The sequence below is a fragment of the Amorphotheca resinae genome, assembly GCF_003019875.1.
Source record: "Amorphotheca resinae ATCC 22711 unplaced genomic scaffold M430scaffold_4, whole genome shotgun sequence".
In the NCBI taxonomy this organism is placed as follows: domain Eukaryota; kingdom Fungi; phylum Ascomycota; class Leotiomycetes; order Helotiales; family Amorphothecaceae; genus Amorphotheca; species Amorphotheca resinae.
In genome coordinates this window covers 1,455,860-1,476,765 of record NW_020194474.1, presented here as the reverse complement: position 1 = coordinate 1,476,765, position 20,906 = coordinate 1,455,860, and the positions used below count along the sequence as shown (strand labels likewise).

General features: G+C 48.3%; 12 protein-coding genes across 12 annotated transcripts; 9 read left to right on the top strand and 3 right to left on the bottom strand.

The window, feature by feature from the left end:
* Positions 1–131: 131 nt before the first annotated feature.
* Positions 132–1,887, top strand: M430DRAFT_17888 (hypothetical protein; the record flags this gene model as incomplete). The annotated part of the gene is made up of 2 exons (XM_024863759.1): positions 132–293; positions 352–1,887. 2 exons carry the CDS (start codon positions 132–134, stop codon positions 1,885–1,887), a joined length of 1,698 nt encoding a protein of 565 aa, XP_024722487.1.
* Positions 1,888–1,972: 85 nt separating this feature from the next.
* M430DRAFT_224135 (hypothetical protein) lies at positions 1,973–2,351 on the top strand. Its single transcript, XM_024864689.1, has one exon. The coding sequence runs from the start codon at positions 2,058–2,060 to the stop codon at positions 2,289–2,291; it is 234 nt and encodes a 77-aa protein (XP_024722486.1). The 5' UTR covers positions 1,973–2,057; the 3' UTR covers positions 2,292–2,351.
* M430DRAFT_34232 (hypothetical protein) lies at positions 1,997–3,254 on the bottom strand. Its single transcript, XM_024866511.1, has 2 exons — positions 2,790–3,254; positions 1,997–2,731 (listed from the first exon to the last, which is right to left on the bottom strand). Exons 1-2 carry the CDS (start codon positions 3,111–3,113, stop codon positions 2,396–2,398), a joined length of 660 nt encoding a protein of 219 aa, XP_024722485.1. The 5' UTR covers positions 3,114–3,254; the 3' UTR covers positions 1,997–2,395.
* Positions 3,255–4,154: 900 nt separating this feature from the next.
* Positions 4,155–5,765, top strand: M430DRAFT_118719 (hypothetical protein). Its single transcript, XM_024861722.1, has 3 exons — positions 4,155–4,322; positions 4,368–4,783; positions 4,850–5,765. Exons 1-3 carry the CDS (start codon positions 4,311–4,313, stop codon positions 5,670–5,672), a joined length of 1,251 nt encoding a protein of 416 aa, XP_024722484.1. The 5' UTR covers positions 4,155–4,310; the 3' UTR covers positions 5,673–5,765.
* Positions 5,766–6,419: 654 nt separating this feature from the next.
* Positions 6,420–7,471, top strand: M430DRAFT_65510 (hypothetical protein). Its single transcript, XM_024869177.1, has 2 exons — positions 6,420–6,732; positions 6,782–7,471. The coding sequence occupies exons 1-2, from the start codon at positions 6,451–6,453 to the stop codon at positions 7,391–7,393; spliced, it is 894 nt and encodes a 297-aa protein (XP_024722483.1). The 5' UTR covers positions 6,420–6,450; the 3' UTR covers positions 7,394–7,471.
* A 204-nt stretch (positions 7,472–7,675) lies between these two features.
* On the top strand, positions 7,676–8,377 carry M430DRAFT_224114 (hypothetical protein). Its single transcript, XM_024864688.1, has 2 exons — positions 7,676–8,231; positions 8,305–8,377. The coding sequence occupies exon 1, from the start codon at positions 7,681–7,683 to the stop codon at positions 8,005–8,007; it is 327 nt and encodes a 108-aa protein (XP_024722482.1). The 5' UTR covers positions 7,676–7,680; the 3' UTR covers positions 8,008–8,231; positions 8,305–8,377.
* On the top strand, positions 8,130–10,649 carry M430DRAFT_57661 (hypothetical protein). The gene is made up of 5 exons (XM_024868684.1): positions 8,130–8,231; positions 8,305–8,416; positions 9,273–9,376; positions 9,424–9,525; positions 9,571–10,649. The coding sequence occupies exons 2-5, from the start codon at positions 8,411–8,413 to the stop codon at positions 10,430–10,432; spliced, it is 1,074 nt and encodes a 357-aa protein (XP_024722481.1). The 5' UTR covers positions 8,130–8,231; positions 8,305–8,410; the 3' UTR covers positions 10,433–10,649.
* Positions 10,650–11,034: 385 nt separating this feature from the next.
* On the top strand, positions 11,035–12,790 carry M430DRAFT_137451 (hypothetical protein; the record flags this gene model as incomplete). The annotated part of the gene is made up of 6 exons (XM_024862509.1): positions 11,035–11,163; positions 11,209–11,279; positions 11,323–11,453; positions 11,496–11,612; positions 11,662–12,514; positions 12,560–12,790. The coding sequence occupies exons 1-6, from the start codon at positions 11,142–11,144 to the stop codon at positions 12,788–12,790; spliced, it is 1,425 nt and encodes a 474-aa protein (XP_024722480.1). The 5' UTR covers positions 11,035–11,141.
* Positions 12,791–13,074: 284 nt separating this feature from the next.
* Positions 13,075–13,578, bottom strand: M430DRAFT_41089 (hypothetical protein; the record flags this gene model as incomplete). Its single annotated transcript, XM_024867456.1, has 1 exon — positions 13,075–13,578. One exon carries the CDS (start codon positions 13,576–13,578, stop codon positions 13,075–13,077), a length of 504 nt encoding a protein of 167 aa, XP_024722479.1.
* Positions 13,579–14,714: 1,136 nt separating this feature from the next.
* M430DRAFT_99609 (hypothetical protein) lies at positions 14,715–16,102 on the bottom strand (the record flags this gene model as incomplete). The annotated part of the gene is made up of 4 exons (XM_024870200.1): positions 14,715–15,099; positions 15,144–15,595; positions 15,641–15,884; positions 15,930–16,102. The coding sequence occupies 4 exons, from the start codon at positions 16,100–16,102 to the stop codon at positions 14,715–14,717; spliced, it is 1,254 nt and encodes a 417-aa protein (XP_024722478.1).
* A 330-nt stretch (positions 16,103–16,432) lies between these two features.
* M430DRAFT_34227 (hypothetical protein) lies at positions 16,433–18,049 on the top strand. The gene is made up of 3 exons (XM_024866510.1): positions 16,433–16,726; positions 16,771–16,885; positions 16,930–18,049. The coding sequence occupies exons 1-3, from the start codon at positions 16,609–16,611 to the stop codon at positions 17,960–17,962; spliced, it is 1,266 nt and encodes a 421-aa protein (XP_024722477.1). The 5' UTR covers positions 16,433–16,608; the 3' UTR covers positions 17,963–18,049.
* Positions 18,050–19,378: 1,329 nt separating this feature from the next.
* On the top strand, positions 19,379–20,500 carry M430DRAFT_99800 (hypothetical protein; the record flags this gene model as incomplete). Its single annotated transcript, XM_024870217.1, has 1 exon — positions 19,379–20,500. The coding sequence occupies one exon, from the start codon at positions 19,379–19,381 to the stop codon at positions 20,498–20,500; it is 1,122 nt and encodes a 373-aa protein (XP_024722476.1).
* Between the last annotated feature and the right edge of the window lie 406 nt (positions 20,501–20,906).

The window sequence follows — 20,906 nt, the reverse complement described above, 5'->3', positions numbered from 1 at the left end:
ACGAAATTCCTTTCCAGATTCACACCGTCTCTGCCCGTCCCTGACCTCAATTTACGCTGGCTTTCCTTGCGTCACATCTCAGGCTGTGGGCTGGCACCCGGCGGACGATCATTCCAATCATACGAACCATAATGACGGTCTCCCATGACGGCCCGGCCTCGGTGGCAGCAGCGAACGATAATGCCACTGCTTCGCTGCCCCCGCAAGCAAGGAAACTCCATGGGCGTGCATTCTATGAAAGCATCGGGAGCCCAAAATTTGTCCTCGCCCCTATGGTCGATCAATCCGAATTCGTACTCCTCCCTTATCTTCTCCCCGCGAAGTAGCATTTGCTGACGAGAAAGGACACAGGCATGGCGTCTTCTAACCCGCTCCTTCATGTCTCCATCCTCTTCCAAGCAGCTTGTGGCATACACCCCCATGCTGCACGCGCGAATGTTCGGCGAGACGGCCAATTTTCGAGACAAGCATTTCCAGCCTCTGCGCTCGCCCCTCTCTTCGCATCCCGACCCCGCTTCTCCTCCGCCTCCCTCGTCGGCTTTTCTAGATGGGAACCCTTCGATTGACCGGCCGCTTTTCACACAATTCTGCGCCAACGATCCTGATGAGTTATTGCGAGCGGCGAGATATGTGGCGCCCTTCTGCGATGCGGTCGATTTGAATCTGGGGTGCCCGCAGGGGATCGCGAGGAAGGGGAAATACGGCGCTTTCTTACAGGAAGACCAGGAGCTCATATATTCGTTAATAAATAAGCTGCACCTCCATTTGGATGTGCCAGTTACGGCTAAAATTAGGATCTTGGAGACGAAAGAGAAGACGTTGGAATATGCGCAGAATGTTCTGAGGGCAGGAGCCAGTATCCTCACGGTCCACGGGAGACACAGGGATCAGAAGGGCCATAAGACGGGCTTGGCGGATTGGAGTGTGATCCGGTTTCTCAGAGAGCAGTTGCCAAAGGAGACGGTGTTATTCGCAAATGGCAATATTTTGCGGAGAGAGGATATCGATCGTTGCTTGGAAGAGACGGGGGCAGATGGGGTCATGAGCGCGGAAGGGAACCTATACGATCCTGCTATCTTCTCAGACGCACCAGCGGTAGGCGAGGAAGGGAGGGAGTACTGGAGGGGTAAGGATGGCAAGGGCGGCTGGAGAATGGATGCGGTATTCAGGAGGTATATGGATATTCTCTACAAATACGTATTGGAAATTCCAATCCCGGAGAGAAAGCTGCTATATCTGCCATCTGATCCAGAAGAAGCGGCTGTGACCGAGGCGAAAGACGGTCAAAAAGAGGAAGAAGGACCACCAAAGAAGAAGCAGAAGAAGGACAGGAAAGAGAAAACATCAAGTCCTAATCTTTTGGCTATGCAGCCACATCTCTTCCGTCTTCTGCGACCGCTCGTAGCCAAACATCACCATATCCGAGATGCGCTAGCGAAATGTCGAGCAGGGGATATAGCGGCTTTTGAAAATGTCCTGCAGATGGTTGAGGAAGCTGTCAAGGGGGGCTTAAAGGAGTATGCGGAGACGGATGGCAAGAGCTGGGAGGAGGAGTTAGAGAGGGATGAGAGGTTGAACCGGTTGGCGCAGGATGTCTCTGCGGAAGCGAACCAGGAGAGAGATGAGGAGTACGAGAGCTCGCTGCAGACGGTCAAAGAATGCAAGAGGCCTTGGTGGGTGGTGCAACCTTATGTGCGGCCCCTTCCCAAGGAGGCGTTGGCAAAGGGAAGCCTGACTTTGAGTAAGAAGGAGAAGGCGGAGTTAGAGAAAGAGGGGGAAAAGATTAAGAAGGAAGCAACGGTGCCAAGTGGATACATAGAGGTGGAGACTGTGGGGACTGGCCCGGAAACAGTGGACATCCCCAAGGAGGGTTTGCTCTGTGGATAGGGTTCCCTTGGCGGTGCTGTTCTCTACAAGCGTGGAGTTACAGAGAGATCCTGCTGGTAGAAGAGGTCGAAAGATGAATAGATGTCTCGAGGGACGCTTCTGGTTGTTTTCTAGGCGTAAGGTTAAGATACGGACCGGGAGTAGCGATATTGAAGAGAAGACCTCCCGCAATGCTTCTGACCCTCCTTGTATTACGTGTTTCCTCTAATACCGATATGGCAAGGGGGGCAGGAGAAGATGAAGCATGCCGCATTCGAGGATGCTATGGAGACTCATTAGACTTTGCGATTCGGGCTGGTCATTTATATCATAAGAAATATAGCCGTTGTTCGCTTGGGAACCTTCCCATTTCAATCCCCATTCAAGCCACGCCAAAAACACTACTAATACATCAAATCCCATAAGAGGCCGCAAGCATTTCTGCGATTCAACGCCTGCCATGAACCCCAACCCGTACCCTCCCATATCGTCATGCACATTCCATTCTCAACATCACCGTTACCGGCATTTAAGACAAAGCAGGGCTACCCTTCCTTTCTCGGACGACGAATAGCTTCTTCTCTACAAATACAGCCCAGGCAGTGGCTCCCAACACCAAAACTTCCAGCGGTACGATCATGACGGTCAGATACAAGGCGACTTTGCTCTCTTTGCATAGCCTTCCCCAGTGTGGTGCAGTGGTCATGGAGATGGCGGACCACTGGCAAGTCCAAGCTTGCAGAGAGAAGACAGTAGACGAGGCATTGACTCCATAAAAGAAGGACATACCGATCAGCCCGGCGATGAAGCAGATCAAGGAAGCAAGGATGGAGAACGAGTTGTGAATGAGGGGGCTGTTCCGGACCTGGTTGGGTGACGTTAGTGACCAACACCGAGGAGGGTGAAACGGGGTTGTTTCTTACCGCCTGGACTTTGCTGGCTATCAAGGAGACAGCGCTGGCAAGAAAGATGATCGAACCGCAAGTCACCAGGGCAATGGTGGGTCGGATATCGAAGTCGCTTGGCCATAGGGGCAGGAGGAAGTCTTGGCCGAGATGTGTCTTGTTATAGACGGCCAGTGTCTCGGCGGAGGTGCCGACAATGGTCAATCCAGCGAGAAGGGCGAGAGTCGTCAACCCGAGCCGGATGGACTCGACCATGCGAGTGGCCCGTAGAGCCTTTCTGTACCCAACATCGCGAGTCTCAAACTCATGTATGTCGGATTGGAATTCGGGCTTGACCGACATCTTGCAGATGAAGAAGAAGGGTTAGGAACTTGGGGAGTAATGGAAAACGAGGAAGAAACAAGGCAAAGAGATGGATCAACCGTCAAAATAATGGATGTGATTACTGAGAAAATGTGGGAACGAAACATTCAAGTACTTTCTTGATGTATCCATGGATAGACGCTGGTATGCAGTGTCCTGTGCAAACGAAGGGGCCCAGTAACGTCTGGGCATGGCGGATAACCGCCTCCGTCAGATCCAGGGCGAGGACCTTGAAGAGAACAACACTCGCAGGTATGGCACTGGCCAGTCAGACCTGCTCGTCGCCGTCGTTGATAATGTCTACCCGCAATTATTGGTGGTTGCAAGAGCTCGCTGTAGATAGAGGCGCGTTCGTGATTGGCGAGGTATTTTTGGCCGGCGCTCTGATGCACATACTGTGTGAGACGGGCGGTTATGAAACTTTGAATAGATCGAGATCTACAAAATGTGTACCCCGTACGATATTTAGTTTTTGCAATCATTTTCTACTTCGGTTAGAAAATGGTATCTGCCTCCACCTTGGATTTTTGCGCGGTTGAAGCTGATATCGCAACTCATGACTTGAGGTGGTGGTTCAGTTGTATCACGTGATACATCACCAGAGTGTGTTTGCCCGAAGTCTTCCATTTTGTTGCACATCGCATCTGCAGATTGTCGAGCGCTGCTTTCAATGCTGTGAGATTAGCATCACGTGGTCTTTGGGGGGTTTTGTTGCATATCGCATCCGTGACAAGCTTGAAACTGTCGACCGGGGGGTTTGATGGAGATGGGATTGGCATCACGTGACTAGCTACATACCACACGTGATTCGGCAACATTGTCGTTTGGAACTGTCCTTTCTCTATTATCAACCCTGTTGTTGCCTTCTTTCTTTTTAAATATTAGCTCAGAAGAATGCCAAGCGGCAAAAGCCGAGTAGTTGTTCTCCTCTGTCACCCTAACCGCCACGGCCGTCTTGATCGCTGATCAAAACCCAACAAAATGAACCGAGTTTCTCGCCTCGGTAACATCAGCTTCTGACGACAACCCCTCAGTCCTCAGGGCAAGGCTCTCAAGTTGGGAAGAGAACTCTTTCATTCTATTGTGATCTATACATAATTGTCGTATTTCGCCTTCAAGTCTCCCAACTCGCGACCTTGTTGTGTTCGATCTCTTGATTCAGCTTCCATCTTCACAATGAGCGGCAAGGCACGTCTGCAGATAGTTCGATGATATTGTAGCTGATGATTCTAGTCTATTGCCTCTTCATCGGCACCTGGGGCCTCTCCATCCGGCTCATCGGCAGGTCCTCAAAGCTCACTGCGAACAATTACCTTAATCTTACTGCCAGTTCTATCTCTTACTGGGGCATTTGGCACCTGGTTTCTCTCAGACCGCAATGGCACCTTCGCCATGATTGGGGAGATCCTGACGCAAGAAACCGTTTATTTTCCAGGGACAAATGATCTCCTCGTGAAAAGCTATACTGGAATTGAATTTATTGATGCTCAGTTAGTGGTTCTGATCACATTCTTTGCTCCGTTTTTGGATGTGAAAAACGTCGAGTCGACACTGTTCAGCCTGTTTGGCTTCGGTCAGTTTGGTGCTGCTTGGACCTTGTTGATGATGGAGAGTTTGAGGTCTGGGAATGAAGGAAAACTTGTCAGCTTGTATGCAATCCACATGCCCTGATGGCTCGGAGCCTAGATTTGGCTATTTGCTTACAGTCACGGTAGTATTGGTATAGTTGGCCTGATCTTTCAATGCATCAGCTTCACAGTTACAATACCCTTATACTTATTTGTACACCTCCTCACGTCACCGGTTGCAAGAGCATTTACGGGGGCACATGCCAACAGCGTTATCCCTGTCTCGTCCCTGGATCTTAAGATACTCCCGCTGTCGACTATAGTTGGGTATATCATTCCATCAATCCTGATGGCACTTCAATCACCGTCAGTGGTCTCTCCAGATGCTCACCAACTATACATTGCGATTTGGCAAGCATTCCCTCTATGGGCTGTTCTCATACAATCGTCAATCACATTTCTCTGCAGAATTTTCACAGATCAAGCATCAAAAAGCGACTCCCGTCAATCTGTCTCCTCTGGAATACCCTATCTCAATAATGTGAAGCACGTTTACAGATTTGTGATCGCCTTCAGCATAATCACACATATACCGGTTATCGCCATCACCCTTCTGCCACCCGAGATCTTCCCGGATTGGGCATCAGATCTCATCCAACTCTCACATAGCAGCTTCTATGAAGTCTATGTGCCCTATTTCCCCGTGCTCAGCCATCAGGTTTCCAGCCTCGCAGAAGGAGTCCACAACTTCCTACTCTGGGATCTATATGTTGGTTCAGCCTCAGTTCTGGTTTGGGCGATTCTGTTATATCGAAATGCAGCAAGTGAGAAACCCCAAGATGGGGCCTTTTGGAAAATTGCTTGGAAGGTCACAACATGGACTTTGGTTTCAGGGCCAATGGGGGCGTCTGCTATTTTATTGTGGGAAAGGGATGCAATCTTAGGACAGAAGGTCAAGCGGGGGGTATAGGGATCGATAGTATAGTCTTGGAGAGGTTGGTTCGCCATAACGGTGATAGTAGTCTCCATTGTTTTAAGAGCATGAAAACATTCTCGTTGGCACAATTTAGCTTCAGTCCGATCTCCTGGTAAGAATTCGGGTGATCTGCCCTGGGATTGCACGTGCCGATTGCGGTACTTGAAACATCGACTTCACTTACCTGTTTTCAGGCTACATTACAAGGCTATCCCTGGGGTTTGCATCTGTCATTTTAATTTTCTCTGCAGCCTCCCTCTCCATTTCCCGAAGGCTGAACCTCATCCTGGCCACTATAACCACTGTATTGAATCGCCCTCTGCATTGTCGCACGGGAACTTGAAGATCGTCCCTGTCTGTACGCGTTGGTCGTGACTGCCTTTTATGGTCATTGACCTGGCATCAGCAGTATCGACCTCCACGAAGGAAAGTATTTAGTTGGGTGCATTCTCTTTACTCTTCAGTTCATCTCTTGTTCTTCTTTCCTCCCAGCTTGTTGCCAGAGCTCCTGGATAGCAAATTTAAGCTGTCAGCATATTACATCTGAGCAATTCTTTCTCCATCAAGCCGAGATATTTGTACTTAGACCTTGGTCTTGTCTTACTGGAGTACGACATTGATCGAATCCATTGGTACGACCCAAATGCCTGGGTCGAGCAGCACATTCGGCAGCAGGTCCCGCAGCTACGAAAGTGCCGACGAATTCCATCTCTATACCGATAACGCAATACTCATAGACCAGAAAAAGAAAGATTCTTATCTGGAGATTGAAATGTCGCCTTCACCGGTAGACAGCAAGGTGCTTGATACGCCTGCAATATCTATTCCCACCCCTGAAAAGGACGAAAAGCTTCTCCTTCGGGCCCTAGATCGTGGTGCGCCGGGTGACAAAGGAAGCCTATCTCAGAACAAAACACCAGAAGAGAAAGAGCTTTCGAGGCGGAGGAATCAGTACTATGACGAAGCGTTTGCATATCGAGAGTCCAACTCTTCAGCGCGGGAGAGGATCTCAAAAGAATCACTGGTTATGGCAGATATAAAGACAAATGTCATTGTAGGTAAATTTACTTCATATTCAGGGTGCCCGTTCTGACATGCTGCAGATTAAAGACGAATATACCTTTGTTACCGACCTCTCTTGTTTCCTGTCCGGCCGTTACCAACGACCAGAATCCTCCATCATCGTCGCGCTTACACATTCTGCATGTTTGCTCTTCCGTGGATCTTTTGACCCTGCCTACATATTTTCAATAACAGCTCTCCCTTCGCAGGTACAACCAACAACAAACAGGAGAAATGCAGCACTCATACAGACCAGCTTGGAGGAATCGCTAGGGGTCTGTCCTGAGCGAGGCTTGGTCAAGTTCATTTCCATACCGGAAGAGAATATAGCGAGTAATGGCAAGACAGTTTCAGGTGCGATAGAGGATTTGGAGATGGGGATTGGAGAATACAGTCTGGGGAGGACCTTATCGCCAGGCAAGACGAGGAGCACGACAGGCAAGATAAAGCGCAGTACGAAGTCAATGCATGACCTGAAGATTTCAGGTCCGTTATCCACTCATTCTGAGCAGAGAACACCACTGAGGAGCGATGAGGGGAGTCCAGCTGTACCAGAAATTCCCACGGAAAAGAGCATGATAGACCAGAGAGCCGCGAAGGCGCAGAGAATGGGACGGCGGAAGAGCTTCATAGCATCTATGTTCAGCAGGTGATAATCATGTGTGACCTGTGAATCTCAGGCCTTTGGGTACTGACCGTTTTGATCGTCGTGAATTGTATTTCTCTTCCGGGTTATTGCATAACGCGGATGGGAAGTATGCTGGATCAGGAGTAGAGGTCGCAACTTGATACGTGGGGTAATATATAGTAAGCTTTTCATTTCCAGAATACTCTATTCTCACTCTCAGCTGCACCCGTCTTCACTTGCCTTGAATATGGGACTGTGAGATGACTGTAGTAGCATGATGGATGAGACGAGACGAGCAATATTACCTGTAGAATGAGAATTAGATTGAGATCTGATCATGTAACCCTGCTTCTGATCACTTCCCAGCTGCTGGTGGCCGTACCATGGGCTTGCAAAATATATCAATGCGAGAATCAAGAGATATCTGCGAGGCAAGAGATGAGACTCCTTATAAAATTCCCAAGCTTCATTGCCACGGATACCCCCAACCCCCACACACCCGTGTATGATTGTGAAAGACACCAGCCCCCTCTTGATCACTCATTTCAGGCCAACTACATGTATGCTCCCTTCCCTGGCAATATAACATATATAGACACATCCTTGACCGATTGTTGTTCTGTTGTCGGTGATAAGTAACCGCCAACCCCACCCCTGGAAATACCGGACTGCTCGCTAAAATTTCGAGAGACATCATCTCTCCGCCAAAACCTGCGGGGAGACGATGCAAAAGCGAATCCCCCTCCCATCCCGCCCTGTCACTCCACCGCCTACAGCCATAATATCTCGCCATCCCTTGGCGCCCGCTGGGACCTGCATAAGGGTATTCCCGACGTTCTTGCGAAGCTCCCTATAGGTCCCAAGTACGTGACCTGTCATTCCGTAGGAAACAAAGCAAGATCCAACGAGACAGAGACTGACAACACATCAATGAAGAGAGATCAGGGAATCAGGCAAACAGGCAAGCGCAATATCAGGGCTTCAGCCCAACGAAGAGAGAGCCGCCACATTCCAAATCTAGCCGTACCACGCAGAGAGCACCATGGAGGTATGCGATCATTTACTTGTTGTAAACTCCGGAGTTGTCCCTCGAGTGTACCCCTGGAGTTCCGAAAGTTGAGCGGACTGGGTATTTGCCTTCCACGAATCCAAGATCCGGCTCAGACCGAAGTATCACAGCATAGCCTAGGCGGCGGCTGAGCAGTTTCCAATCTGCTCGAGATGTCTCCTCCCTTTCTAGAATATGCACAGCTCCATTAGGACAACTCTTATCCTTTCTCTCGATTGGTTTTACATTGTGTAGCCAATATGAATGACGGCTCGAGTTGACCCCGGCTGGACGGTCTGGACCACTCATTGCTGTCCGACGTTGAGTCACAGTGTCGCCGTCAGCACCTGGGTATCATCTTTGCAAGTGGCAATAATGAACAGCTATAGACATCATATGATCAGTATCAGAATTGGACCGAGATCAAAGTCATGAGTTATCTGGAAATGTGTCAGCCTGCGCCTCGCCGTCTCAAGCCGAGATCAAGATTCATGTACCCGGCCCCGAGTCCTCGGGTTCAACGGGGACTTGAATGAAGCCGACAGTAGTTGCGCAAACGGAAGCTGAGAGGATAGTCGTATCTTTGGATATCGATCAGCGGTGTAGAAGTTGCATCGCCCTTTAAGGATCGATTACGTCCGCTTTGGAATATTATATTCATCACGCAGAGTTGCGTTCGATAACATCGCTCTTGTCATACATTTTCAAAATACTTGCTTTTGCAGTCATCATGCCTCTACTTCATACTGGAAGAAGGAGAACAAAATTAGATCGAAAATATAATGGTCCTCCCCGTCAAGGGCCTGTCCGTCATATAAGTCCAGCTCAGCTGAATCTTGAACGTGTCTATGAACAGAACCGCCTCAACGTCCAAAGGAAGGATGTCGGTAAGCTCCCTGAACCGGCGCCGGGCACTGCTGCGAAAGGCAAACCGAGATTGTTGTTGATGGGCCAGCGAAGGTAAGGGCAACATCCCCAGATCTAGTGCGGTCCTGACCGCAAAGCAGAAGCGGAAAATCATCAATCTCGAGTGTGGTCTTCCATAAGATGCCACCGAATGAAACGTTGTTTCTTGAATCGACAGCGCGAATCCAAAAGGATTCGATGCAGTGAGTTTTACCCGCCCCTATACGATGATCTGCTCACAAGTCTAGCTCCTTCATGGATTTCCAAGTTTGGGATTTCCCTGGCCAGCTCGACTTCCTGGACCCGTCATTTGACCTTGATGCCATCTTCGGTGAAATTGGCGCCTTGATCTGGGTCATCGATGCTCAAGATGAATACCTTGAGGCTATCAACCGACTCAACGGCACCATTTTAAACCTCCAACCCACCTATCCTAACATCAACATCGAGGTTTTCATCCACAAGGTTGATGGTCTCTCCGATGACTATAAGCTAGACATCCAACGAGATATTATGCAGCGCATTCAAGACGAGCTTTCCGATCACGGCGTCGAAAACGCCCCAGTCAACTTCCATCTAACATCTATCTACGACCACTCCATTTTTGAAGCCTTCAGCAAGGTCATCCAAAAGTTGATCCCACATCTCCCCACCCTCGAAGCTCTCCTCAACGACCTTTGCCGAAGCTGCCGTTTCGAAAAGGCATATCTCTTCGACGTTCTCTCCAAGATCTACATCGCCACCGATCCCTCCCCTGTCGACATGCCATCCTACGAAATATGCAGCGATTACATCGATGTGATCGTAGATATATCGGAGATCTATGGCTGGGACCGATCTCCTGAATATATTGCAACACTTGAAGGGGAGCCGTGGAACAAAAAGTTGGAGGACCAGGTAGCTTGCAAGGATGCAGAGAGCGCAATTGTCTTGACGGATATGAAGAGACCAATTATGCTGAGAGAGGTTAACAAATATCTGGCGCTGGTGGCTATTATGCGGGAGGGTAGCTTTGAGAAGATGCCCTTGGTTACGATGAATGTTGATACGACGGTGCATGGTTTAACGGAGGTCTTCGAGATTACCAAGCAGAAGGAATTGAGAGGGTAGGAGATGCTATGTAATGTTTCCGAGTAATGAAAAACTCGGAGGAGTGGGATGGATTATACCAATGGCGTTTTCGGTTTCGGATGCATACGCTCCTGTGTACAGGGGGTAGGTCAAGAAGGCATACCTACACGACTCAGTAGGAATTGAGTTATTCAACAGAAGATTTATTCAAAGGTGGATATAAATAGGATTTGATGAACTGTGTTTCGAACCATGGATCTCATTCTATCACTAGCCACCCCCCTTTTCTACTGGTTGATTGTCTATGCAGTATCTGGAGTATTTGCGGGAGACCAGTGAGTGGATCCTCAAAGTAGCATATAAGCTCCACCAAGGTACCTTATGTTCTTTGATTATAATTCGCTGTGACCCTAATTACTGGAACCGTCTCAATGATCTGGACTGGATAGAGCCTGGAGACTTGGTGGGGAGGCTTTGGCCAGTCCATTATTGAATTAAGGTACCTGTGGTGGTAAATGATCATGTGATTAAGCCATACATAAGAGGGTCCGCTCCTTCGATCTTGAGATTACAACCGTTCATCCAATTATAGAACCAACCCCTCACAGTACCTAGTTGCACGGCACCCGGAAAATAGAAATTACGGATCCGGATTCTGTCCCCCGCTCAACCCCGCTACAGAACAAACAACTCAGATTGAAAATCCAACTTTCACCGTTTGTCCAAAGTTGAATTGCTCGAGACCAAGATGGAATACGACACGAAGACCCGTAGGTTACATTTCCTTACAGAAAGACCTATCTAATTCAGAACAGCGACCTCCTCTACTGCTGACAAGACATCATTTGCCTATGTCAGTGCCAGAGACAGGTGGCCTATCATTATAGTAGGTCATTCTTCCTATGAAAGAAGCACCACTGACATAAAAGACCGGCGCAATCGATGATGTATATAGAGCAGTTTCAGATACAACGGAAGAGCCAAAGCGCACAGAAGGGAAGAAGATTATTGAGGAGCTTGCAAAGTTCAAATATGAGATTCAACACGACCGAAAATTGACGTATGTCTCTCTCCTATTCCAAATACCTGGCTGACGATTCAGGCCTCTTCCTGATGATGGATATCCCGATATCGCATCTTACAACAAAGAACTCGAACAATTAGGGAACCCATCGTGGTTCAATGTCCCATGGCTCTTCTCAGAATGCTACGTCTACCGGTATGCCGCTCTCTTACCACCTATAGCATAGCTAATCAACCCAATTTAGACGCATAGCAACGTTGTTTTCCCTATCGCAACATTGGAAATCATACGACGTATTCGCCCGTCAAAAGATGTCAACTTTCCGATCCTCTCGCCCAGCTGTTCTCGAACTGGCCAGCCGATATCATGAACTTATAACACAACTGGAGAAGAAAGAAACGAAGACACAAGAGGAGGCTGAAGAGGCAGAGAAACTCTTGTTCATGGAGATGTGCGAGATTTGTCTCTGGGGAAATGCGACGGATCTCTCCCTGTTGACGTCCCTCACATATGAGGATATACAAAAGCTGCAAGGGTCAGAAGCACGGAAAGCATCAGAGAAAAACATTCTCGTCAATGATTTGGGAGATGCATATGAAGTTTTGAAGAAGGCGAAGAAGGATGGCAAGGAGAGAAGAGTCGACATTGTGCTCGACAATGCTGGATTCGAGCTCTACGTTGATCTCATCCTGGCTGGCTTCCTTCTATCCGCCGGTCTTGCAACAAACATCATCCTTCACCCCAAATCAATCCCATGGTTTGTTTCCGACGTCGTACCTTCAGATTTTGCAGCTCTACTCAACGCATTAGCGAACCCTCAAAGCTTTTACTCCACTCCTTCAGACGAGGAAAAGAATGCTGGCAAGACCCCACAACCATTAACTCAGAAGGAAGTGGATGAACTCTCATTCTTGTTTTCACAATGGAGTATGTTCCATGCGGAGGGTCAGCTGATACTTCGGACCAACCGATTCTGGACTGAGGGCGGCAGTTATTGGAGGTTGCCTGCTACAGCTCCTCAGCTTTATGAGGACTTGAAGCAGAGCGAGCTGGTTATTTTCAAGGGCGATTTGAACTATAGGAAATTGACTGCTGATGTAAGTTATATTTTCCGTCTTGAGGCTTTTCTGACAACGACGTAGGGTATGTGGGATCCAACTACACCATTCGTCAAGGCTATTGGCCCACTGGGTCCGGGATCCGGTATCAATATTCTCGCTCTACGTACATGTAAAGCGGATGTTGTTGTTGGGCTGAAGCCTGGTGAGGATGAGAAATTGAGGGCAATGGAAGGTGGTGGTGGTGATAGTGGGGCAAGAAAATGGGCGTGGAGTGGGAAGTGGGCTGTGGTCTCATTCTCTGCTGGCCGCTGATATAGAAGGGTACGTGCATATAGATGGAATGATAGACGATAGATTGGAATGGCTCAGATGCCACATGAGCCGATAGATTTTGCTAAGTCTATCTTCCCTTGTTTGAAATACACACAGTTCAAACTCCTTGCATGGCTTAATCTCATAGGTCTTCCAAGATCATTGATCCTACTGTCCCAATCTCCACTAAAACATCGATACTCGTAACTATTTCTCAGCCTTCTGCTTCACCTCGCTCCGTCACTGTCGCCTTGGTTGGTATTTCTTTTCTTCTCAGGCACGCCTCACGACTGCCCCCTATCTCCTTGATCCAACAGTGGTAAGGTAGCGGCTGGCCCACTTGGATCCTGTTTAGACACCGAGGATGCCGTTCCCGGAGAAGACTCAGGGGCAGAAGTCGAAGTCAAAGAACGGTCAGGCTGGTCATCAACCGTGATTCTCGATGCTCCCCCACCCTCTCCCAGCCTCTCGCCATCATCTCTCGCAGCAGCAGTGTCTCCCCTCGCAAGTCTGTAACTAGGAGGCGGAGATCCTTCATCCCACCCATGCAACTCATTCCAGCCTCTCCGCCCACCAACCCGTATACCTACATCCGCTGCTCTGAAATGCTCCACGCTCTCCATCCTCCCTCTGATCATCTCAGGCCGTACTTCTCGTGGTACAGATGCCGGGACGTGGCCCGGTATGAGGATGCCGTTGGTAGAAGGTGTCGGGGCGTATAGGGGTTGGGATTGGGGCAACATGGCGGTCGATGGGAATGGGATCGGGGGAGGTGGTAGGGATAGCATGCCTGCGGGAAGAAAGGGAAATAGTGGAGAGTATCTGAGGATTGTAAAAGCGCAACTGTGGCAGAATGTGGGGTGGTTAATGAAAGTGCAGTTGGTGTGGTGAAATTGTGATGAAGGTATTCCGCATGTTGTGAAAGGCCCGTGGGAGATGTGAGTGCAGAGATGGAGATGGAGGGTTTGGTTACACATCTTGATGCTAGTGTATCAATACTTGTAAATGTCCAATGTCCAAGTTGAAGCGTGGATCTTGGTATTCTCGATTGAAGGAAGTGCTTGATTGATTAAGGGGCCATCTTTGTGGAATTGAAGAGGAATCTGAGATATATATGCCGGGCTTGTTGCAGTGATTCACCGACGTTTCCTCAGATAGAAGGAGTGATTCATGGAATATTGTTGAAGAGGGAGTTTGATACTATCAGACGGCGGCATATCTGAATAGTCATTGGTGCAAGACTCAGAAGGACGGGAATGCTGGCTCATCCCCTGAGGACAGCTGAACAGAAGATACTTCTCTGATATAGGCTGGTATTACTCATATTCACATATGAGTTTCAGCATGTCCTATTTATATGAAGCAAGATTATTTATCGCTCATTATTCAGATGTGTGGATCAAGATAGCGCTTGCTACTCATTTTCCTTAACTGTTTGATAACCTCTGCCCCGAGAGAACTTGCCACCTATTCCAGCGCCGATTTATCCACCGTACAAAACTACCCACTTGAGGAAAATCAGCACCGTAAAAACTGCCTTCTATAGCACCTGTGGGCACTACATTCGCTACCCTGGCAAACTCTGTCATCATCGGTATCGATTCAACTTCTTACATGTGATAGTGCCGATTCTGAACACGAGGAAACGAGACTGCAGGCATTGCAGGGTAAGAAACAGGAGACCACCATGTCCGGCACCATCTATATTGAATTCGCTGATAAATGGTTGATCTGAGCGGAGCTTAACAGACTTCATCAGAAAGGAAAATACACCATGGTCTAACTCCACGCTCCCAAACAAAAACAATACTGAAAACCCCTGCTGAAAATGTCGTAATTCGTACTCCCCGTGATATTCTAACTGGTCACTCTCGATCACTGGATCGTGTGTGAATGATCCATCTCCGAATAGGATATATTGGTATCAGCCCGTTCCATAAACCGCCCAAGTCCAAACTCTCGAAAGCAGATTGAAGCCCAATGCAATAGCAACCAAAACCCCAAAGATATTTGCCACTTCCCACCAGTGCGCTAATTTCACCTCGGTCTCAATATAACCCCCCTTGTCTTCTCCAGCTCCATCTATTGCCTCCGCGCTGGCTGGGAATCGACCTGTTGTCATGTACTCTTCCATGATAGCATCTTTTTCGTACCACTTCTCTCGCAACCATAAATCGAACTCCTCGCTATTGTCAAGCGGTATGTCTTTCACCGCAAATCTTCGCCAATACATATTGACTGAAGGCGGAGGTTGACCTCGAAGGTACATGGACCTTAGTGTGTAGTAATCCTGACCGAATTTTCCTCTCCTGATTTTATTAGCAAAGCTCAAGAAGAAGCACAATTTACTCACGGAATCCCCTCATAAGCCAATGTGCAGTCGTAAACATAATCCACGGTTCCTTTGAGCTCGTTCAAGCAGAAAAATGATCCGGTACTTCTCGGGACAAGAACATGCTCCATATCTTTGATCCCTATCTTCTCAGCCCATGCGGCGCTCTTCTTCCTCCCATTATCACTTGCATTGGTTCCTTCCGGGAAGATCAAAAGCCACATAGGGTCTAGTCCTTCCGATCCAGACATCGGACCCGCATGTCGCGCTCTTAATTTCTGCAATCGATGCGCCAGTCGCGGTTGATCCGTCGACATCTTCCGTGACATGAATATAAAGCCGTAAAACATCATACCCCATCCAATGATTGGAACGTATTTCAAGGATTCCTTCAGAATAATGAAGATATGACCGTGCATTCTGGGCTGGTTGGTGTATGCGATCCACCAGAGATACAACCAGTCGGAGTACAGCTGCAATCGATTAGAATAGCTCCTAGTCCCTAGGACTCCACATACCTGATGGTTCGCTATCAAGACCATTCTATCCGGGAAGAGGCACTCTGCTCTCCCATCTGGGGTCTTCCGCAGCTGTCCGGCTACCGAGGCATCACCACTTATTCGTACGAGAGTCGGAGTCCACCATTGTGTCAAGGTCGTAACGAAGACTCCGAAAGACTGTTTTGTGAGTGCCATGTAGGCATAATAAAGGTCTTTGCTAAACAAGTACAATGGTGCCCCAAAACACTGAGTGGCAACAATCCTATACAGTCAGCGAGGCCTTGCAGGAATCCGGATAATAACGTACGAAACGCATGATGAAAAGGTGTATGTGAGGACTAATAACAACCGCCAAAGTTGTTTGGGTCCTCCATGCTTGACGTGTCCGCCTGGGTGCTCTTCCACCGCATCTCCTACCTTCCCAATAGCGGAATCGGCTTGTACAGCCTTATGCCTCTGTCTAAGAGTTTCGTTCTCCATGACCGTTGCTCTTCTACAGAGAGAGAGAGAGTCAGCTTGATCTTTCATCTTCAGATGTCGAGGCTTATGTTTCACCATACCCTGGTCTTGATGAGGTAGCCTGCGTCGTGTGCCCACTGAAGGATGCTGGTTGAACAGCTGACCTTGCTGATATTGAACAGCTCAAGACACTGCCAGCGAACTTTCGAGATATGCCGGCATTACCATCAACTTCCATACATACCGAAGCAAGTCTTCTGCCTAGGCTGAATGTGTAAGCGCTGTGAAGGCGGCGCCTCCAGTTTTAAACGAGAGAGCTTAAGCTGAACTGCTTGTAAATAAAAGCTTATCGGCTGGCTTATCGGAGGTGAAGCTTGCCACACGACGAGGTTGATCCACCAGCATGGTTTCGAAACCAGATCTTCAAGCAAAACCAAGTCTTCAATCGTGCACGGCGGATCTTATAATGCGACGCCAGTCCACTCGCAGCGGCTAATGGATAAGGCAGACATACAACGATAATTGCGATGATCTTGAGGTTAAGGGGAAATCGGGTATGGCGGAGAGCTTTCAGCACGACGCCGAGGAGGGCAGAAATCCAAGATGCAGAGGTTTTACAGGATAGAATTATCCCTCGATATCAGAGTATGTCTGCGTCCTTGATATTAGAATGATACTGACTTCTACAGGAACTGCAACTAGCGATTTGCTATCTCTTCAATGGCCGTCACCTCCACGAAATATTCTGATGATCAAGAAGGATTACGCCCCAGCAGTCACTGAATCTCTCATCGAATATGCAAAGTAAGTCCACCTCGAAATCCATCATAACTCTGCTGACTACTCAGGCATATACATTCCAACTACGACAATGTATCCCTCATATTCGAACCTAGAGTTGCCTCCGAGATCCACGAATCCTTCCCCTTTCCAGTATACACCACGACAAAGACTAGCATCTTACCCAAGAAAGTTGACATGGTCACAACGCTAGGAGGTGATGGCACGATCCTCCATGCTTCCTCCATCTTCAGCACAACACTCTACGTACCTCCGATACTTTCTTTCAGTATGGGTACATTGGGTTTCTTGGGAGAATGGAAATTTGCAGAGTACAAACGAGCATTCAGAGAAGTTTACATGTCGGGAGCAGCTGTCAGCTCTCCCTTGATCGAAGCCGAGACACATCGTCATATTCAAACAGAGACTGGGGACATAGTGACCGGCTGGTCAGGCGTAAGAGGGAAATTCATGGGGCCAACACGAACCTCTAAAGTCTTATTCCGACATCGACTGAAGGTCGGAGTCTTCGATTCTGATGGGAATCGTGTAATAGGTGATAACACGGCGGAGAGTGCACGAGGGGACGTGCACGCCATGAATGAAGTCGTGATTCATAGGGGAAAAGAAGCACACCTCGCAATCATAGAGGTTTTCGTGGGCGGAAGGTTTCTGACTGAGGCTGTGGCTGATGGAATGATAATTTCTACTCCGACTGGAAGTACGGCTTATAGCTTGAGTTCTGGTGGGAGTATCATTCATCCGTTGGTCAGCAGTTTGATGATGACTCCTATTTGTCCAAGGAGTTTGTCATTTAGGCCGCTTGTGCTGCCAGCCAATACTCCAATTACCTTGAGGTTGAGTGAGAAGAATAGAGGAAGGGAACTAGAGGTTAGCATTGATGGGAGGAGAAGGAGCCATGGTGTTGGTGTTGGTATGGAAGTGAGGGTGGATGGGGAGGATATTGACAAAGGTAATGAATGGGGCAGCGGTGTGCCTTGTGTTATGAGAGGGGCAAAGAGTGGAAGGGAAGAAGATGACGGATGGGTTGGAGGTTTGAACGGTCTGTTAAAATTCAACTATCCCTTTGGGGAGGAATGAGTCTCAGCGAATGTAGAGTACACAGATACAGTTCTTGACAGTACCTCCATCAACTAACAGCCAATACCTTGTGAACCTAGGTCGACGAGTCTGTGACTACTGCCGCCTGGAAATATGATTAGACTGACCATGGCCCAAGTCTAAATCACGCTGGTTGTTATTTTAGGAGAACGCAGCAAGTTAAACATTTCTTACGCTGAGTACCATTTCACTCCTCACACGGAGTACTATTTCAACCCACACCGAGTATCCCTTGTTACGCCGAGTACCATCTGATACTCCTTATACCGAGTACCCTTTAGCTCCGTACATTGATTACCCCTCATTACTTACACCGAATACCCTTCATCACTTACACCAACTCTTATACCGAGTACCCCTTATTACTTACGCCGAGTACTATTCGACACTCCTCACACCGAGTACCCTTGGCCGAGTACCAATTAACACACGCCGAGTACCCATCGTTGCTTACACCGAGTACCAATTTACACTCACGCCGAGTACGATTTACCACTTACCATTTACACCGGGTATCCTTCACCATCACTCCTTATGAAATACGCCGAGTAACCAGCCCTCCTTCCCCCCCCTTTTAAACCTCGATCTGCTGGGTTCCAGATGATGTATTCGATCCAGCTTTATTTCAGGCCTATACTCTGCCGCATTTCAGAACAGGTCTCTACGGTAAAGAGGAGACACAAGCAGCTAATCAGAACAAAGGCATGGCCGAGGCCCGAAGGAAGGATCACAGAATCTGTCCAAGTTCGAAGTATAGCAGTTAGCGGCGGTTTGTTCGGCAACACCCGCACCCGCTAATCGACCCCTAAGAGAGGCGGAAGATAATGGGATGGGCTGACTTCAAAATAATAACCAAAAATCATCTGTCTCCTGCAAACTTCGTAGAAGTGGCAAAAGATTCACAAAATTTACAAAAAGAGAACAAAATGGACTCGCGGGGAATCGAACCCCGGACCACCTCTAAGTTTGTTACAGGAGTAGAGATACACCTGTATGCTTGCTAAAGAGGTATTATACCACTAAACCACAAGCCCATGCTGGTTATTGATGTGGAATCCTTATTTGATTACATCGTTGTAACTGATCTATTTTTCCTTCACGCAGAGGAGCCTCGAATTGAATCAGCAATCGTGGATTCTCAGACTTCTCCTAGGGATCTCTCCTAGGCCTCTCCTCGAATCCAATATCTTGTATGCTCTACTGTGGTCACGACGATTTAATGTCACGTGTTACGGGACAAGTCAATCAGCCTTGCGCTAAGGCGCTCCCAGCCACAACTTCCCCAGCCATCTTAAAGCCCTGAATCACTGGCCCACTGCCACGTCTGAAGACAATTATCAGTAGGTATATCCTTCTCAGTTTTGCTCATAGGTCTTGCTCCCAAACTAACACAGCATGCCATTCATACCCCATACTCCTGAATCCCTTTTACCCCGCTCAGATTCCAAAAATCCCGCCGCAACATGCAGAGGTCTCACAGCAAGTGGACGTCCATGTCGACGTGCAATCGCAAAATCCTCACAATCTTCACCAATTCAGAATTACTGCTGGCAACATAGAGACCAGGCTGCTCATGCGTTCCCCCAAGGGTCACAATCTGCCACAATTCGGGAGCGAACAAGCGTGGATACATTGGTTGATAGATTAGGACTTCTCGAGGTCGGACAGCGGAAGCAAGCTCGAAAGACTGCCCCAGATCCTGAGAAGGAGGGAATCAGAGTAAAGGCTTCTACTCACCGTCCAAAGCAAAAGCGTCCAAAACCGAGAAGCAACATAGCACTGTTCTGTTGCATTGGAGAGCCAGATGGTGGAAGGGCTCCACGGCCAGTCCAGTCGAGAAATAACACTACTACCCCGAAATCTCGAATACCCCAAGGAACCCTCCAAAGGCCTAAAATATCGCGAGACCCCTCCTCTCGTGAACTCCTCTCTCTCATACCGTCATCCACATCCCCACAAATAACGGCACTCCTTCTTGCGGAATTAGCAAAGCCAGCCTCCGAATTCGACGATGAGGGGTTCATCTACATGTTCTGGCTCACCCCTGAATCCATTCCTTCAACACCTCCCTCGGAAATAGCACCAACCCTTCTCTCACCACCTCAAATGGGACGACGAACTTCGGACGTTCTCAATTCCTTTGCTTCCACAACCCCCAACAAAAAGACCATGCTTCTCAAAATCGGTCGAGCTCAAAATGTCCAAAGACGTCTAAATCAATGGACCCGCCAATGCGGTCATAACCTCTCACTTATCCGTTATTACCCCTACCACCCATCATCTCCCTCACCTAATACCAATGTGCCAAAAACGCCAAGAAAAGTACCAAATGTACACAAAGTCGAGAGATTGATTCACATTGAGTTGAGTGACAAGAGGGCACGAGGAAACGGGAAATGCGGTTCATGCGGAAGGGAACACCGCGAATGGTTCGAGATTGAAGCAAGTAGGGAGGGGATACGAAAGACGGATGAAATTGTGCGAAGGTGGGTTGGTTGGGCAGAGAGACAGCGGTAAGGTAGATCTCGAGAAACCTTTCCCTAAAGTGATACATTTCGGCAATTTCCAAGTTCATGAGGATATACCCCACCCACCAAACGGCTAACCCAGTCTGTTACAATCCGTGAAACCCCGTTAAATTCTGATCTGAACGTAGTCAGGTGTTACTTCTGTGGCCGAGTTCTCGAGAGGACAGGTCGAGGTTGGCAACTAATAATACAAGGCTTTTGCTCGACCTAAATAATTCAAGCAAGGAGCCTCCCAGGTTGGTTGATTGGAGCAAAATGACAAAGCTGAAAGCTTTGTGCACATTTGAAGTTTTGTGGGTAAGTTTCTAGAGTGACGGGAGGTGATAAGACTTCGCAGCCACGAATTGGAAAGAACAGTTCAACGACCACAAATATGAACATAGAAATTGGCCTCA

Excerpts from the sequence above, each read along its gene's own strand:
- M430DRAFT_224135 (XM_024864689.1), top strand. The coding sequence starts at position 2,058 with ATGCTTCTGACCCTCCTTGTATTACGTGTTTCCTCTAATACCGATATG.
- M430DRAFT_34232 (XM_024866511.1), bottom strand. The coding sequence starts at position 3,113 with ATGTCGGTCAAGCCCGAATTCCAATCCGACATACATGAGTTTGAGACT. Across the intron at positions 2,732-2,789 it reads TAGCCAGCAAAGTCCAGGCG|GTCCGGAACAGCCCCCTCAT; the intron begins GTAAGAAACAAC and ends TCACCCAACCAG.
- M430DRAFT_118719 (XM_024861722.1), top strand. Across the intron at positions 4,784-4,849 it reads GAAGGAAAACTTGTCAGCTT|TATTGGTATAGTTGGCCTGA; the intron begins GTATGCAATCCA and ends CAGTCACGGTAG.
- M430DRAFT_65510 (XM_024869177.1), top strand. The coding sequence starts at position 6,451 with ATGTCGCCTTCACCGGTAGACAGCAAGGTGCTTGATACGCCTGCAATA. Across the intron at positions 6,733-6,781 it reads ATATAAAGACAAATGTCATT|ATTAAAGACGAATATACCTT; the intron begins GTAGGTAAATTT and ends GACATGCTGCAG.
- M430DRAFT_224114 (XM_024864688.1), top strand. The coding sequence starts at position 7,681 with ATGAGAATTAGATTGAGATCTGATCATGTAACCCTGCTTCTGATCACT.
- M430DRAFT_57661 (XM_024868684.1), top strand. Across the intron at positions 9,377-9,423 it reads TTGTTGATGGGCCAGCGAAG|AAGCGGAAAATCATCAATCT; the intron begins GTAAGGGCAACA and ends ACCGCAAAGCAG. Across the intron at positions 9,526-9,570 it reads ATCCAAAAGGATTCGATGCA|CTCCTTCATGGATTTCCAAG; the intron begins GTGAGTTTTACC and ends TCACAAGTCTAG.
- M430DRAFT_34227 (XM_024866510.1), top strand. The coding sequence starts at position 16,609 with ATGATCTTGAGGTTAAGGGGAAATCGGGTATGGCGGAGAGCTTTCAGC. Across the intron at positions 16,727-16,770 it reads AATTATCCCTCGATATCAGA|GAACTGCAACTAGCGATTTG; the intron begins GTATGTCTGCGT and ends TGACTTCTACAG. Across the intron at positions 16,886-16,929 it reads TCTCTCATCGAATATGCAAA|GCATATACATTCCAACTACG; the intron begins GTAAGTCCACCT and ends CTGACTACTCAG.